The 17,108-nt window shown below is 35.7% G+C and overlaps 1 protein-coding gene across 7 annotated transcripts in view; it reads left to right on the top strand.

The window, feature by feature from the left end:
• Positions 1 to 17,108, top strand: part of Rttn (rotatin) — a 129,837-nt gene that overhangs the window by 66,739 nt on the left and 45,990 nt on the right. For all 7 annotated transcript variants that reach the window (XM_050120298.1, XM_050120292.1, XM_050120296.1 and 4 more), the window contains 6 exons: positions 1,072 to 1,291; positions 4,625 to 4,753; positions 5,395 to 5,505; positions 10,041 to 10,199; positions 11,749 to 11,820; positions 16,873 to 17,062. In XM_050120298.1, the coding sequence (XP_049976255.1) occupies positions 1,072 to 1,291; positions 4,625 to 4,753; positions 5,395 to 5,505; positions 10,041 to 10,199; positions 11,749 to 11,820; positions 16,873 to 17,062 (881 nt within the window). The remainder of the gene's footprint in view (positions 1 to 1,071; positions 1,292 to 4,624; positions 4,754 to 5,394; positions 5,506 to 10,040; positions 10,200 to 11,748; positions 11,821 to 16,872; positions 17,063 to 17,108) is intronic.

Here is a 17,108-nt window from a genome sequence, read left to right as displayed (position 1 = left end):
TGGTTTTTTTTCATTCCCGCCCCCCCCCCCCCCCCCCCCCCCGCCCCTTTGGCTTGGTGATTCTTTCTGGTTAGCTGTCTTTTCTCTTTAGGCATCTAGATGTCCATGGTCTCTTTAGTTTTTGAAGATGGGTATTTTCCTGCAAAGACAAGAACAGAAAACTGCCCCAACCCTTATGAGATTTTCTTACAGCTTGTAGGATTGTCACCTCTTTGTATGAGCTGCCATTTTTCTATATCCAGAAGTTTCTCCTTTTCGAGCTGAATCTTGATTAATTTTGATGGTATCCTTAACTTTTCTTCTGTGGAAACAAGAGAAAAACCTCTTCCCTAGCATAGCACATCTTCTGGTTTCCATTCTGAGGTCAATACATCCTTGAAGTATACCAGCTGTGTTAATTCAGAACATTTTTCTATTGTCCAATATCTCTCTGCAGCTGTTGTTCCTTTCTCATTAGCCTTAAGGAAATTCAAGATTAATAAAGCATTGTGCCATCTATTTCTGGTGGTATTTATCATCCCTTTCTGTTTATTTAACATATCCTTTGGAGTAATATTGAAAAAATTTCAGGCTTCATTTAGTAATTTGTTATATAAGGTTTTAAATTTAGGATTATATTTCTGAATGCATGCCTTGGCACTTAATTTTATAAATTTGTTCTTTAGTAGAAAATGTTCTAGTTATGACAGTTTTGCTTATATGTTTAGATTTTGGGGGGGAAAGGTGAATTTTAATTAAATGAAAATACTTTTATGACAGTGATTTAAGTGTAATAATATATGCAAGTTAAATTCATGAAATGTGTATTTTTTAATTTTGGCTTTCTAGGGTGGCAGTGCTAATATCTACTTACATATTATTTTCAGCATACTTGTTATTTTATTTCTCCTGCCTTACCTTTGTTGATACCTTTTCTATGAGTCCTTTGAAAAATCTTATTTTCACAAGGAATATTTTCTGCCGTTTTGTCTAATTCATACATTTCTAATGCAGTGCACCACCAGAAACCTTCTCAGCAGCCAAGACAGCACCCTGCCCCTGACTGTGGTTTTCCTCCTTTTCTATGACTAGGAAATGCTTGGAACTTTTTTATGTCTTCCAAACCCAGCTGTCTCTGAAGCTGCTCCAGTGCCTCCGAGTTACAGATGCTCCCCATTTCTATGGCTTGCCTGCGTTGGAGCGGACCTTAGGGGGGATGGCTTACCTCACTGCTGTCCCTGGGTGGAGTGCACACTCTCCTCTCTCAAAGCCACTTGAGATTTGTGGGAAGTACTTGTCTGGCCTCCTGGAGGTAAGTTAGAATGACAGCTCTAGCACCTAGGCACTGTTTATTGATCATTTTTCTTATTTCCATGTCAGGAACAAATGCAGTTTATATTGTTATATTTAAGATAGATTATAGTACAGTTAATGTGTAACTTATAATGGTAAAATGTTTTAATATTTTTAAACAAATGTGAGCTTATATATGCATATTTTCATTTTGAAAAAGACTAAGAATTTTCCTAAGTGTCTTTATGGAAGTGATTTGTTTTTTCACTTATTTCATTTAGTTTGCTAACGTTTTGTTTTTCACTTTCTCTGGGTGTTGGGGCAGGATGGGGTGGGGGTCATGCATGCCACAGCACAGGTGTGACCATCGGAGGACTTACAGCAGTCCTTTCTTTCCTGGTACCATGTGAGTCGTAAGATTGAACTTGGTTCACCAAGCTTGGTAGCAATCACCTTTCCCTTCTAAACCATCTAACCAGTCCAGCTTAAAATGTGTAAATTGTGAAATATAATAGATAACTGGAAAATGCACAAAATTAAACAACTGTTCCAGTGAGTTAATACATAATTAAAACCCACTTGATTGCCCTCAAGTCTCCCAATATAACCTAGCTGACAATTCTGGCAACATCAAGCATGTTCATTTTGGAAACCTTCCCCAAAGGGTTCTTTGTACTCTTTTTCGCTTCTTCTTCATTCTTAATAGTTTCACTATGTAACTCATGTCTGTGTACAAAATATTATCTGAACTTTTTAATGTGAAAATGGAACCATTTGTTTGGATTGGTTTCTTTCAACAATAGTCTTAGGACATTTATTCATTTGGTTGCTTGTAGGCGGGGTTTGAAATTTTTTATCATAATCTACATACTACAACAATGAATTACATTTAGTGTTTTGATGTTTGTGTTGCTGTGAGTATTATTGCCTTGTAGTGAAAATGAGGATGTTATATACATATATTTTAAATTTTTTTTCTCATTTGTTTCCAGTTTCTAATCTAATGGTTTTAATTCTTCACTTATTGATAGATTTTGTTTATGAAATTATTCAGGCCTGGAATGTTCTATTTGGGAAGATTATGTTGAGTTGACTTTTTAGTAGATCTATAATTATGTAATTAGAATATTTTTATGTTTGTATTAGTATATTTTTTCAGAATTAAAATTTTTCATCTAAATTTTCAAAATCATTATCTATTATTCATTTCTTAATTATCTGCTGCATCTATAGTTCCTGCCATCCAGATATAAATCATACTTTCTCAGCCGGGCGGTGGTGGCGCACGCCTTTAATCCTAGCACTCGGGAGGCAGAGGCAGGTGGATCTCTGTGAGTTCGAGGCCAGCCTGGTCTAGAAGAGCTAGTTCCAGGACAGGAACCAAAAAGCTACGGAGAAACCCTGTCTTGAAAATAAGAATAAATAAATGAATAAATAAATAAATTCTACTTTCTCCATTTTTTTTTTAAGATTCATTTATTTATTATGTCTACAGTGTTCTGCCTACATTATGCCTGCAGGTCAGAAGAGGACACCAGTTCTCATTACAGATGGTTGTGAGCCACATGTGGTTGCTGGGAACTGAACTCAGGATCTCTGGAAGAGCAGCCAATGCTCTTAACCTCTGAGCCGTCTCTCCAGCCCTCTCCAGTTTTTATACATCATCTCACCAGTGGTGATGTTTGTTAGTGTTATAAAGGAAGGAACCATCATCTTCTCTGATCTTCTCTGTGGTTCTGGCAGTCTTGCATGTGTGCACATGTCCAGCTGACAGACTTCTTAGCAGAATTTTCTGAGATTATTCTGGAATTTGGAAGCCTAAAAAGAGTCTTCATGGAACTGTCAGGAGTGGATTCTCATGCACTTTCACTATTAGAAGTTGGCTATGTACTTATAAGATTATTGTGTTTTTTTAATACCTAGATATATTTTCTTTTATTTTTATGCTTTCAATCTTTTTATTGTTTAGGATTTTATACAGTGTATTTTGATCCTGTTTGCTCAGTCCCCAAACTTCCTCCCACTCCTTCTCTACCCATCCAACTTTTTGCCCTCCATTATTTTAAACCAGAGTGTTAAAAATCCATATCTATGTTAAGAATTTTGATAATCTTATATTTTGAGTGTTATTTCTGTTCTCTCTCTCTCTCTCTTTTTTTTTTTTTTTTTTTTTACATTTTCTGTTAGATTTGGCTGTTCACTCAGAAAACTTTTCAGTGCCTATCTTTTGTGGATAGCAATCAGTACATAGAGTTTAAGGTTTAACTTGCTTCCTTCTGTCCTTTAATAAGTCTTCTTTTCCTCATAGCTATGTGACAAATATTGTTTGCTGGTCTATTACCATTTACCTATAGAAGCTTAATATACCATTATTATTCAACATATAATCCTTGTTTTTTATTTTTACTCTTCAGTGGCTATTTAAATGCTTAGCACAGCGATTGTTTTCTACAGTTTGTTTTTCCCTACAACTATCTTCTATTTTTAAAGAAAGACTTGAAAGTGCTAAAAAAATTTCAGAAGTAGTATAAAATTCAGTACAAATTTACTGTAGCCTCCTTAAAAAAATACAGTGTTTCTAAAATACACATACATACCAAAAGGATATAGTAGAATCTTTCTCTTTAATTACTCCATGCTATAAGGTGTTTACTATCAGAAATATATGATAATTTCATACAAGTGTATTAGCTAAAGAATCGGGTTCTGTTTGGGGTTAATACATGATCCATACAGAAATTCTCTGAAACAATTGGCACATATTTGAGAGAGTTTTCTAAGTCAAACATCAGGACTTTCCTGATTCAGTTGCTAAGTTAAGAGTGTCTCTTCACAAGAGAAAGACCACTGTGTTGTTCCTGTTGGAGAAGTGTCAGAGCTCTCTGCTGTGTGGAGAAGAAACAAAATGAGGACCAGTGTTTGAAGTAATAAGTAAGATCACTAAGAAGTAAAGAAACTTTCTATTTGAATTTAGTAAAGTTTAGCATAACCCTGGTAGTCAGAGAGCTTTGTAGAACTAGTAATTTTGCATATACTTTTTAACTACATATTTAAAAAATTTTGATTAAAAATGCTACAGCACTTAGAAATATTATATTTATATTGTAAATTTAAAAAATGTTTGGTAAGATACTAAATAAATATTCTTCAAACAAATCCCAAAGTTGAAAACATTTAAAACATTTTTTAGCTATGGTAAAATGTGCTACCGTAGTTACTGTTAAATTAATTAATAGGACTGTTACAAATTTATGTGGCTAATATTTGATTAGCTAAGTTAGGAGAAAGATACTCGCTGTTATACACCCTTAAGTGTTAAACCACCATAAAATTCCTTATGTTTGCTTTCTAGGTCATTACTTCGTTTTATGTGGAACGTGGAGGAAATGCTATGTCCTTTATGGGCAAAGGTGTTACGAAGAGCACAGTTCTTTGCTTACTTCATTTGTCCCATGAGATGATGTCCCAGGCACCAGGCTCGGTAAGAAAAACACAAGCTGTCATCATCCGAACTATTGCTTGATGGACTATGTCTATTACATTTCAAGCCTCTGCGCTTGCCACGTGAAAATATTATTTTTGATTTGTAAGTAAGACAACAAGAGTTATTTGTTTGGGGGTGGGTGCTGGAGAGATGACTCCGTGGTGAAGAGTGCTTGCTGCCCTTCCAGGGGACCTGAGTTTGTTCTCAGCACCCACAATGAGTGACTCACAGCCACATATAATTGCAGTTCCAGGGGATACGGGGGTCTTGTCTGCAGGCACCTGCACACATGTGTCATACACACACAAAGGATGAAAGTAAAATCTTCAAGACAATGATTATTTAGGGTTATAACATTTCTTGAAAGTTACATGTGTCTCAATTTATTTAAAAATTAATTTTGGCCGAAATCATTAATTAGAAAACGCCTTTTTTGTTTTGTTTTGTTTCTTTTGTTTTTGGCTAAGTCATGGGAGAAAAGCCTCTGTTGAAAAATTGTTTTAAGGAAAGCCAAGATTTTTTTTTTTTTTGCTTTATTTTGGCCAAAAATACATTCTTACATTTTGATCTTCAAAATTTTAGTTAAAATAAGTTCTTCAAACTTACTTGAAGTACTCTGTTCTTGATTTTCATTCTAGGAGTGGATGCCACTTTGGTTTTTGCCTTTGGGTAGTCACAGTGAAGAAGATGCTCCTACTCAGCAGGGGTTGGCGTGGCTAATTCCCTTATGGGTTGATCGAGACCCAGAGGTCAGTATAGAGGAATATCAAGTTTGTGAATTCCAGATTGAAAAGCAACTGAAATAAAATAGATATATAGTAATGTGGGTTATTGTGATTGATACAGCTTATGTTTTATTTGATGTCTCTCTTCACTCAGGCTGCCATAACGAAACTCTCTTGACTGGGTTATTGTAGTAAGAGAACTTCTTGCCTTATAGTTTTGGTGGCTGAAAGTTCAAGGTTGTGTACCAGCATTGTCGTGCTCTGGAGAAGGCTCTTATTTTCATTGACATATACCTGTCTTTTTGCAGAATATCCATAGGATTTTTACTATATATTTGTCAGGAAGTCACAAGTCTGGTTGTGGGTAGGGCATCATTGTTAAGAGTTCATTTCATCAGGTCACATTGGAAATTAAAGTTTCCACTGAGATTTGTGGGGAAAATTTTCAACTTAACTTTCCATCTCTCTTCCATTAAAATCTGTATCCTTATCTTTTCATGTAAGTACATAAATCTCTGTAAACAGATAAAAAAAAAAACCCAAAATAAAAACAAAACAATCTTAACCCACTGAAGTATCAACTTTAAATTGTGAAGTTCAAAGTTTGCTTTGAATATTATCAAAATTAAAATGGATGAGAATTTATATATTTCATTCTGAGGAAAGAATTTATTCTCAACTCAGCTAGGAGACTGAAACACAGAAATTATGTATCTCTATCTGAGTGTAGACTAGTCATAGGGTTCTAGTCTCATATCCAAGGCCTATTCCCAAGGGGAGAAACAGGAATGGAAGAAATGAAGTTTCAAAGCAAGTGTATATGCTGAGGAAGCACTTAAATGAGCACTTAAAACCAAAGCCCTTTGTCTTATACTGTGGGTTACAGGCCCTCTCTACTTGTCTTACTCATACTGTGGGTTACAGGCCCTCTCTACTTGTCTTACTCATACTGTGGGTTACAGCGCCCGCTAGAGGAATGTTCTCAGCCCTACTTTCCTACCACTCGGTGGGTAGCTACTATGGTCTTTAGGATTATGCAGTGAGAATTTAGCTGACAAATCTTGAAGCTTACCCCGTTTAGCCACCAGGATCACTCATTCTGATGGAGGAGGCCCGAATACAAGGCAGTGGGAGTATTTGCTTTACCAATAGTCACTGTTCTTATTGTAAATCCCCTGTGAAGCCATAGTGCTCCCCTATGGTGGGATTTATCCCCCAATCCCCAGCAGTGCATTAATCAATTCCTGGACACAATTTCCTCTATGCATTGGTATATTAGATGACTTGTCCCAGCAATGTGTGATTCCGGCAAGAAAGTAATCACAGTTAATACCCATATTCTGTCAACCAGATCTTTGTCTGAACTTAAAAGTCTTCCCTCCTACAATTATCTTCTTTGGCAGACAGTTGGTCAGTGTTGGTGTCCAGGCAAAGAGATCTCCATTGGGACATTCACAGATGCTAAGGACAAGAATTACTGCATGTCTGAAGTTGTTGAACAACAGCTCTTAGAGAGAGAGGCAGAGTGTCCTGAATTCACTTTGCCAGCAGATAGGTAGTGCTGTCTCAAGCTAACCTCACATTAACCTTAAAACATTTCCTTAACACTTTGTACTTATTTCTCCTTCAGCCTATTGAAGCAAAAAATTTACTGCTTGTAATTTACCCTGAGAGATAGCATAGGGTGTAATCTGTAGAGCCTAAAGGCTCCTTTCAGGTAGCTAACATCTGGCAAAAGTACTAACATGAACCAAACACCAGGCTTCCCCTGTTTGTTTAGGTATTTTGCCTAGTTACCAACAGGTAGCCTGACCTCTTTAGGCTGTCTTCTTGGGCTCCAACTGTGCTGTTGTGGCTAAGGACAGCACCACCATCCCTGAGGAACTTGACTAGACTATTCTAGCTCAGTGGAATTATAAAGGCAGCCATCGCCTTAGAAACTGAGGAGAAACATTCTTGCTTCCAAGCCTAAGGTATGAGCGGCAGACCTGAAGATCTCTGTATTACATTGGGATCATTATTCTCTTTCAAGAGTGATGGCACATATTGCCTATAGAACCCAAGCCCAACAGTCTTCCAGCCATTCCAGTTCTCTTTCCCATTCCCTGCCATTCACATTGGCATTGGCATTGCTGATCCAGTCTCATCTCCTTTCTGGCTCCTGCTATAATGTCTTAAGATTCATCTCTTCATGGAACAGTATTCAGTCATAGCTCTGTGGTCTTTCCAGAACACGCACTCTCATTTTGTACATAGTTATCTGAGAATTTTCTTAATTGCCCATAATTGTTCTTTTTTACATGTATATTGTTAATTGTTTATTCAATCATCTTTTCTTTGCATTTTTCTGTAAGCACCCAGGAGGAATTTATAACTCAACACTTTGCTGAGTGTATGAAATATTTTCAGCTATGTGTACAATTTCATTGCTCACAAAATACTTAACACTTGAACACAATTAGATCACTTTTACTTCTGTGTGTGTAAAGCAGCTTTCCATTACTATAACAAATGCCAGAGTAAAACAACTTAAAAAGAAAGTCAAGGTTTGTTTTACTCAGTTTTGAAAGTTTCAGTCCATAGACAGTCAGACTTGTTGCTTTTAATCCTGTGGCAGTGTCTGTGTGGAATCTTATGGAAACACAGGTGGTCACCTTTTAGCAGCTGGGCAGCAGAAAGAGAAAAAGTAGAAGGGCCAGGGTTTCAATATTTCTTTTCTTTCTTTCTTTCTTTCTTTTTTTTTTTTTTTTTTTTTTTTTTTTTGACTTGCTACAATATGATTAGAAGGCTTCTAACTTCCCTCTCCTTAAAACAGTTCTATCTCCTGCCAGTGGTTCTATGGACGGGGGCCACACATTTAACCCACAAGCCTTTGATGGTTGTTTGTCCAAATCAAAGTACCATCTTATAAGAACCACCCTTCTTTCACACTGTATTTCTAGTAACATATTCTCATTTCTTTCTGACATCACACCATAGTCATCCTTGTAGCTGATCTTCCTGATATGAACTTCCAGTCTTTTAGACTCTAACCCATCGTGTACTTCAGAAATCACTTCTGTGTTGCTGGGTAGGTTTCAGTATATAGTTCCTATTCTGGGTAAAGGAAAAAAAAATCTGTTGTAATGTTTTCGGGTTGCCATAATAAATACCACAGAATGATTGCTTTCAAAAGCAACAATTTTGCTAGGTGGTGGTGGTGGTGCATGCCTTTAATCCCAGCACTTGGGAGGAAGAAGCAGATCTCTGTGAGTTCGAGGCCAGCCTGAACAAGAGCTAGTTCCAGCACAGATTCCAAAAATACAGAGAAGACTTGTCTCAAAAAACAAATGAAAAAGCAGCAATCTCTTTTCTTATGTTTTTGACCAAGCACCCAAAGATCCACAGGTGGCTTTTTGGGAGGTTCCTCACCACTGTATGGATGGCTGCCTTCTTATTATGTGTTCATTTTCCTTTTCTTGTTGCAGGCACACATGGAGAAAGACATCTTTTTTTTTTTTTTTTTTTTGAGAACGACATCTTATCTCTTTTTGCTAAGGCAGCTATCCGACTTCATTTTAAAAACCTAGTAATACTTAAGTGCTATTTTAATACAAAATTCATATTATAGTTGTAGTTTTAGTCATTTATTCAATGATATTGAGTAAGAAATAGGAGATCTTTTTAAAAATCTTGATTTGTAGAATTGTTACTTGATCTGAACGTGGTATAGTTTTAGGAGCTTTGTACTTAGACTTATTACTTGACTATTTTATAACTATGTTATTTTTACCCTGTAATTGTCACTGAAAATGTACTTTTGGGTCAAAATTAATAAATTCACCAAACTATTACTTAAATAGCAGTTATGTTATGACTACCATTATTGAGCCAAATTAAGCTTCTTTGGAATGTCTTTTTCTTAAAATAACTTTTGAGAAAGCACTGCATGCCCTAGAAAGAAATGTAACTCAGCTACATAATTTTTAAACCAAGTATTAAAAAGTTAAAACTATTTATTTGCAAAAGATATTAATAACTTAAGAAAAATAGAACAAAATAAATGAGTTTTTTTAATAAGTCAGGAATAGATAGAAATCATGTTCAGTAAATATAACCACATATTTTCTCTTTTTTCTTGAAAAAACCTTGTAAATTATAATTGCTTTAATGCTTACTTATACCTATTTAGTTTACCCTCATTTGACAATTGGTTATAGTCTACTTTTTTTTTTTAGGTCATTAATTTTTTTTCCCCAACCTTGATACAGAATTTCTGTAAAGTCAGTTCACCCACATGTAGGACACCCTTTCTGTGTGTCTTTAATATGTAGGAATGTAAAGCCAAAGCTGTATTCACACACATGTAAGACCCTGTTTTTGTGTCCTTTAGTATATAGGAATGTGAAGCAGTGCTATATTCACAGATGTGTAGGACACTTTTTCTGAGTGTCGTGTAGTGTGGGAATGTAAAACCAATGTCACATTTATAGAGTTCTAACACTTCCTTTTACCAGAAGGATGACCTCATGCTCCAAAAGAGTATCCTTGGATTTGATATCTCTGTCTTTACGTGACAGGTGAGATTCACCTCACTGGGACTGGGATCAGCACTGACTACTATTGAAACTGGCTGTGTGGCCTTGGCAAACAGTTGTCAGAATATTTCTGGTGGACTCTGGGGAACTGTGGTGAATATTCTTCTTGATCAGTCTGAATGCAGCATGGTACGCCGGGAGGTATGTCTGTGCTAGAACCCTAATCCCACCAGCCCTTGTGTCATAGAAGCCTATTGCGGTAAACCTCACTCGGCTTGCCATTTAGCAGGGTGGACTGATCAAAAACCGTTATTTATTTTGCTTACAGAATATTTAAATGAAAAGTTATTCTGATAAAATTAAGGCAGAATATTTTACATTTTTGCATTACATATTTATTTATTTTGCATCTGTGTGCGTGCATGTGCGTATGCTCGTGCAGTCACATGTTGCACTGTAGAGGTCAGAGGACAACTTTCTAGAGCCAGCCCTCTGTTTCCATCTGGGTTACAATTCAGCCTTGGCAGTAAATGCCCTTACCAGATGAGCCCTCTTGCTGACATATTTTAATGTGGACATTGAAAAGTAATTTATAGAAAAGAGTTGTTTTTACTCAATATGTATAGGTCTTTAGTGTTTATAAACCTTTATTAATAAAAAAGTATTTTGAAAATTACGTTTCACATATATGTCAATAATGTGGGAAGAAAATAAACACCAATATAATTTGCATTCTTAAAATTATTTACTTGTTTATGTCTTTTATTTGTGCATGTATGTGCCTGTGAACACCAGAGGACAAATCTCCAAAGTCAGTTCTTTTGCTATCTTGTGGGTTCTAGGGAGCAAACTTTTGTCACCAGGTCTCTGAGCCACAACTGCCTCTACCCATTGAGCCATCTTGTCAGCTCCAGTTGGTGGTTTCTTTTTATTGCTGCTACTGTCAAAGTGATAATTCGTACCAATAGCTTTAAAAATGAAAGCAAATAGTTCTCAGAGGTTTCTGAAGAAATCAGCAGCTCCTGGACCACCACCAACCAATATCCAGTGGCAAATGCATAAAGCCAGTTTTCTTGTTAGTAGTTGCTGTCATAATTTCAAGTGGTACTTCTTACATCTATGGATTTTTTTCTTCATTAATTTCAAACTTTTAAAATTGACTTCAGTGAAGATGGATGGACGTTTTACTCTTAGAATTTTACAAATTCTTGTTATTCTTTCATTATAATTATATCATAATCTTTCATTAAATGAAAATCAAGTCTTATATTTGTATGATTATTTCATTCTGTCATCTTGTATTCTGATAGGTAAAATTGGACCTTTGTGCTTCAAGAATAGTTTGTATGAGAGAGGAGACAATTGAGGAGGGAGAAGGCAGTGTTAGCCCTCTGTGTGTAACCCTAGGAAGGGATGTAAAGATACTATGTTTCTTAAATGATTCTAGAATGGTTTATACTAATCAGTTTTCTGTATGAAACTATATTTTGAAATAATAAAAAATATATTTTCTAATGACATTTTTATATATATTATATTATATATAGTATAATATATATTCTATATACTATAAACTCATTAGCTAGTTCAGTCATCAGCTAACAAGAACTGCAGTGTATGAGATCTCCTGAGGCCCTCTTAGCGTGTATAACGGACTAACTGCAATCTCTGTTATTTCGTTATAGCAGTTGGTTATTTCAAAGATGACAACAAGATGGCAGTATTGACATTTTGTGTTTTTAATTTTCAGGCTGCTTTTATTCTTCAGAATCTCCTTGTAATCCCAATGCCTTCAGAAGTTATAAAGGATTATACTTGGCAGGTGGGTATAAATAGTTATTAGTCTAGCAAATATTTTATATTAATTAGTTTTAAATTTTCAACATATGTGTGCAGCTATCCATTTATGTTCGTGGGTTTCATGTTTGTGAATTTAAGCAACCAAGAGTTAAAAATACTCAACAAGAAGTAATTGTACTGAACAATTGTAGCCTTTTTCTCTTATCATTCTCCTTAACAGTATTGCATGACAACAACCTACAACAGCATTCAGGCATTGTGACTTAGAGAACTTTTAAGTTACACACAAGATATGCATAGACAATGTACAAATTCCACCCTGTTTTTATAAGGGATTTGTCTGTCTACAGGCTTTGGTATTCGTGAGAGTCTAAGAACTAGTCTATTGTTGATACCAAGGAATGGCTAAACTTTATTACTCAAAAAATTGTGTGTATGGCAGCAAGTACTTTTTAGTTAGACGGTAGAAATTGTCTGATTCTTTTTCACGTTTGAACAATGGGGAAAGGAGAGAACTGACTCAGTAGCGCCATCATTTGACCTCTACACATATGCTGTGGCGGATGTACAGCTTCCACCATACACACTAGGTTTACATATTTTATGTGTGTGACTGTTTTGTCTTCAAGTATGAGTCTGAAAGACATGCATGCCTGGTGCCCACAGAGGTAAGAAGAGGGTGATTAATCCCTTGGAACTGGAGTTACAGATGATTATGAGTTACCATGTAGGTGTAGTGAATCAAACCCTGCTCTTCTTTAAGAGTGAAAAGTGCTCTTAATCACAGAACCATTTCTCCAGCCTTCAGTAAAACATTTTATTTAGATCTGTCACTCATCCATCCTTCCGTCTGTCCATCCATTATCTGTCTGTCATCTGTCTATTTTGAGTCAAAGCATCACCATGTAGCCTTGACTAGCTTGGAACTCATGATGTAGACCAGGCTGACCTCAAACTCGATAGAGATCTGCCGTCCTCTGCTTCCCAGAGCTGGGATTAAAAGCATGTGCCACCACCAGTCTGAAAAAATATTTAAAAAATATAATAATAAAATTGTAAGAAAAAATAAATCTCTTTTCTGTAGTGGCTCATACTTTTTGAATTAGTAGTATGCTTAGCATTACATATACTAGATACTTTTCTAGAAGCTTCCAGTATATTAACTGGCGTAATTGTTGGCTCTGTGAACTATTTTTCTCATTGTATAGAAGCTTTAGCACAAAGCATTGAAATAGCTTGATGAAGCCCCATATTTAGTCAGTAGTATATATTTTCCGAGTACAGATAGTCTCTTTCTTATCCACATCACTAAATTGGTTCTATAATTTAATAATAAGTAAAACTGGTTGTATTTACAAATGCAGTCATATTAAATTTTTTTCCTTTTCTTCTGTTAGTGTACAGTTAGAGTTATCTCTTTTCTTATGTATTAGGTTTTGTAAAAATAGTGAATGCCAAGTCATTAAATAGTTAACATATAAATAGATAATTTGGAGAATATGAAGTACTCTCATTGTAGTCATGTATTTTTTATCATTTAATCTTCATCCTCATTTTAGGATTGTGTGCTTATAATAATGTTGTACGTCACAGGATCTTCTATAAATCTGTTTATTTTTAAATTTCCATCCGAATATGCTAATTGTTATTGAATAAAGCCGAGCTTCTGAAAGGCAGGTTTCAGTTTGTAGCTTGATGCGTGATCCAGCTGGGATTAATCTCCTTGGCTGTTTACTTCTTCAGTCTTTGCAAAGCCCAGTTTGTGGTGCTGGTGCTATAAGTCATCTTTAGTCGTGTGTGAGTGTGTATGTGTGAGTGTCTGTATGTCTCTATGTGTCGTGTGTTTCTGTGTGGGTGTGTCTGTGGGGGATGTGCCTCTGGGGTGTGTGTGTGTGTGTGTGTGTGTGTGTGTGTGTGTGTGCATAATAGTGTGGGTTGAGAGGTGAGAAGACAGTTTTGTGAAGTCAATTTTTTTCTTCCTCTTTTATGGGGTGTAGGGATGGAATTCGGGTCATCAGGCTTGTACATCAAGTGCTTTTACCCTCTGAGTCATCTCACCATCTCCTAAAATAGTTCTAAAAATATTTTTTTTATTGTCCAGGTTTCAGAGTTGTAAAGAGAGCAGCTCAAGACAAGTATCTTATATACTATTTGTGTATGTGTTTTTGATAAACAGAAGCACTCATTACTGTCCCATATGAATTATAAATTATTCATATATAAATGTTTCATATTTGCTCTAATCAATATACATATTTTTCACATTTTTCTGTATACATCATGAAGCACCTTCAATATTCCACAAAATATTTCTTGTTGAAGTCTTCCTAATTCCTAATAAGTTCATAATTTATGTGCCTTTATAGATTTCTAATATACTTAGGATCATTTTTATAGTCTTTTTTGGATTATATTATAGTACTTTTTATGTGTTACCAAAGTAATTTCATTTTAAAGTTCTTAGATGTAATTTTTTTGCATAGTTTTATTTCTATCATATGTAAGAAGTCTGTTTACACTGTGACTATATGAGTAAAATATTGTAGTGTATTTCCTTCAGAACTCCGTTTTCAAGTTAACTGGATAGTTCTAAGATAATTAATCTGCATTTTTCTTTGCAATTATGTTTATAATTGACACTTGATAACTTAAGAGTTAATTTTTTTTTCCTCCACTGCCATTCTGAGCTCTCCCATAAATTCAGCAGGTGATCTGTGAGGTCCAATGTTCAGTTCACCTTCTGGGGACAAGGGTGATTATGGACACAGACATCTTGAGATAGAGCCATTAGGCCATGTGAATTTCCTCATAGTACTGAAAGACATTGATGACATTTGAATCTGTGGAACGAAACCAGTGTAAATCTCTTTTATCCTGACCCTTGGACCATTTATCTTCAGTGAAAAGCCTAAGTCAGGCCTTCTTTAGTGCATATGCTGGGCATGGCACCCTCACCAGTAAGAAGCTTTGCCATTGGAGAATAGGGAGTCACTGAATGGCTTAGTTAAAGTCAGTCAACTGAAAATAAATAATGGTGTCTAATACACATGATTTTCCATTCTTTTGACATTTATTTGAAAACTTAAAAGTGGTTTTGAGGGACTAGAGAGATGGCTCAGCACTTACTGATCTTTCAGAGGACCTGAGTTTGATTCCCAGCACCAGCATCAGGCAGCTCACAACTGTCTAGATCTCTTGTTCCAGGGGATCCAATATACTCTGTTCTGGCCTCCGTGGGTACCCATACAATCATGACATAAGTGCATATAGAAACACACAGAGACACATAAATAAATAGGCATCCTTTAAAATGTTTTTAATATAGTAATTGTTTATGTTTTTAGAAGTGATGGTTGTTTCGAGTAACATATATCTGTAGTTATAGAAAGCAATAGAGTAATTGATGATATTCACTACCTGTTTCCATTCACAGAGATGTCAGTCTCTGAATTTACTTCTTCAGGAGCCCGCCATATATTTCCAAATACTATATTTCCAGTATTGTGCTTATTACTCTGACACCTGCATATGTATTTAGTTCCTGTGTGACTGACTCCCTGTAGACACTGTTAACTCTTCTTGCTCTTGCTGACACTTTTGCCTTTTACCCTGCAGGGCCCCATTTAGAAGACAGACAAGCTATGCCATAGGTGTTATATTAGTGTCCGTTCTCCTCTCCCTGACTTCTGAGGCCAACCTTTGCCAGTTTTTATTTAAATCTTTGCTTTGTGAGGTTTGATGATATTTATATTCTTACCTGACTTTGTCCACAGATTGATTCTGAACAATGGAAATTACATAATTCATACTAAGTGATTTATGGTTAAAATTCCTTATCCACCCTTCTATGGCTGACTCATCTAGTTCTCAGTTGTTATTTATGTGTATAAGAATGCACAGAATTTAAAAATGGATTTATGTGACATATCTTTTCTCTTTGGAAATACTGTTTGTTTTTCCTGCATCATAAGTCTATATCACAACTCAAATTTTTCTACTCTTAATCTTCTTTCATTTGGACCATCTTTCCTAGGAACCATCCCTAAATTTTCATATTCTTATCTACCTTGTGAATTCTAGTATATTTAAAACTATCTTTAAATATTTTCTGGATTGTTAGTTTGGCTATTTACTCTGTACTGAGTTGAAAAACCATTCTTCCCAAGAACTTTACCCTATAGTTTTCTAGCACGCAGGGCTGTTGACGCTTGGTCTTTTCTTTCTTATCTCTGACCTTTTACTATTCATGTTTTTATTCATGGTTTTCTAGAATTTTATCTTAAGTTTTTTCACTGATTACTCATTAAGCTCTTTACTTGAAGGATTGCCTCTTCTATACAATCTCTTTATATTTTGTATTTATGTTTCAAAATGACTTTCCCATTTTCTGTTTGTTTTTTGTTTTGTTTTGTTTTGTTTTAACTTGAATGTCCCCAAGGGCTGTGTACTAACAGGGTGCACTATGGAACACTGGTAGAATCTGAATGTCCCCAAGGGCTGTGTACTAACAGGGTGCACTATGGAATACTGGTAGTACTTGAGAACTGAGGCTGCACTGTAGGAAGTCTCTGAGGGATGTGCCTTTGAGGGTTGATATTTTGTCCATGGTACACATGACTTTTCTTGTTTTTTTTTGATTCCTGGCTACCAGGAGATGGTCAGCGCTCATCTGGTGGTCATGGTGCCATGTCAATATTTATGTTGTCTATTTTTGCCGATTCATTAAGTAGAACATTTTTTAAATACTGTTATCTAGACCACATTATTTCAGGTATTTATAACAATTGTTTTACTATTGTGTGTAGGTTTAAAGATACTGTTGTGTTTGTGCTCAAGTGTGTAATTGCTTAGTTGAGAATAATCAGCATTTTAATGAATTGACCCTATAGGAGATAGAGTTGTTCAACCTTCTGCCAGGGGCCAGTAAAGTGAAATACTTTCCATTCTAGTCTAAGCAGCCACAACTAGAAGTACTTTGGTAAGGTCTGGGACACCTTTGCCTTACTGAGATGCAGTAGATCTTTTTGAAGAAATGGTTTCTTAAATCAGTGCCTTTTCTCTGTCTTCTCTACAGGGCCCCTGTGTCCACGATGAGGATTCTGGCCTGTCACTCGTAGGAAAACCTGCCCTTCAGGCCCTGTTATATCATTGCCATTTCTATGAACATTTGATTCAGATGGTGAAACATTTTTATGTAGGAAGATATACGTTTGATTTAAGTTTTCCTGCTTTTACTGAAACTTCGGAATGCAATGATTTAAATGGTAAGTATAATACCTTTATTATTATTATTCGTTCTTACAAAGTATA

This window comes from Alexandromys fortis, unplaced genomic scaffold (genome assembly GCF_014885135.2).
Source record: "Alexandromys fortis isolate MF-2015 unplaced genomic scaffold, M_Fortis_MF-2015_v1.1 scaffold_179, whole genome shotgun sequence".
In the NCBI taxonomy this organism is placed as follows: Eukaryota; Metazoa; Chordata; class Mammalia; order Rodentia; family Cricetidae; genus Alexandromys; species Alexandromys fortis.
The sequence above is the reverse complement of the archived record's forward strand: the minus strand, read 5'-3'. Positions and strand labels throughout refer to the sequence as shown.